The 556-nt window shown below is 64.2% G+C and overlaps 1 protein-coding gene across 10 annotated transcripts in view; it reads right to left on the reverse strand.

Annotated features, from left to right (window-relative positions):
• ARHGEF10L (Rho guanine nucleotide exchange factor 10 like) overlaps positions 1–556 on the reverse strand; it is a 43,573-nt gene that overhangs the window by 18,393 nt on the left and 24,624 nt on the right. For all 10 annotated transcript variants that reach the window (XM_042013269.1, XM_042013270.1, XM_042013273.1 and 7 more), the window contains 2 exons: positions 267–383; positions 75–167 (listed from right to left, as the gene is read on the reverse strand). In XM_042013269.1, the coding sequence (XP_041869203.1) occupies positions 75–167; positions 267–383 (210 nt within the window). The remainder of the gene's footprint in view (positions 1–74; positions 168–266; positions 384–556) is intronic.

The following is a 556-nucleotide window of genomic DNA, read 5'->3' on the forward strand; positions in this document are numbered from 1 at the left end:
CTCCCGAACACCTCCAGAACCTCCCAAAAACCTCCAGAACCTCCCAACCACCTCCAGAACCTCCCTCCCCTCACCTGCAGGAGGAGGATGAACTGAGGGAACCTCTGGATGGGCTTCACCATCAGCCCGTAGAGCGTGACGCGGTCGGCGCTGGCCATCTGCCGCTTCTGCGGGGGGAAAGCCGGGAAAAAAGGGGGGTTTTCAGGAAAAGCCGGGAAAGAAGGGCTTTTTTGGGAAAAGCGGAGCCGGGGAGGGGCGGCGCTGACCTTGAGGAAGTCGAGGAAGGCGGGCTTGGTCAGACAGGCCTTCTTGATGAGGGCCATGGCCGTGGTGAAGTTGTTGACGTAGTCGCTGTAGACGTCCAGCACCATGGACTTGGAGAACTGGGAGAGGGCGGCAGAGCGGGAAGGGCGTGGGGCTTCCCAAGAAACGCCGGAAGCGCGGCGGCGGCGGGGGTGCCAAAGCGGCCCCGGCACTGCAGCCCTGCACCCACCCCGGGGGGGCCTGGGTGGGATCCCAGGGGGGTCTGGGGGTGATTCCTGATCCCTGATGGGAT

This window comes from Corvus kubaryi, unplaced genomic scaffold (genome assembly GCF_017639235.1).
Source record: "Corvus kubaryi isolate FWS band 111438036 unplaced genomic scaffold, C.kubaryi_AGA036_p1.0 split1-37344, whole genome shotgun sequence".
Taxonomy (NCBI): Eukaryota; Metazoa; Chordata; class Aves; order Passeriformes; family Corvidae; genus Corvus; species Corvus kubaryi.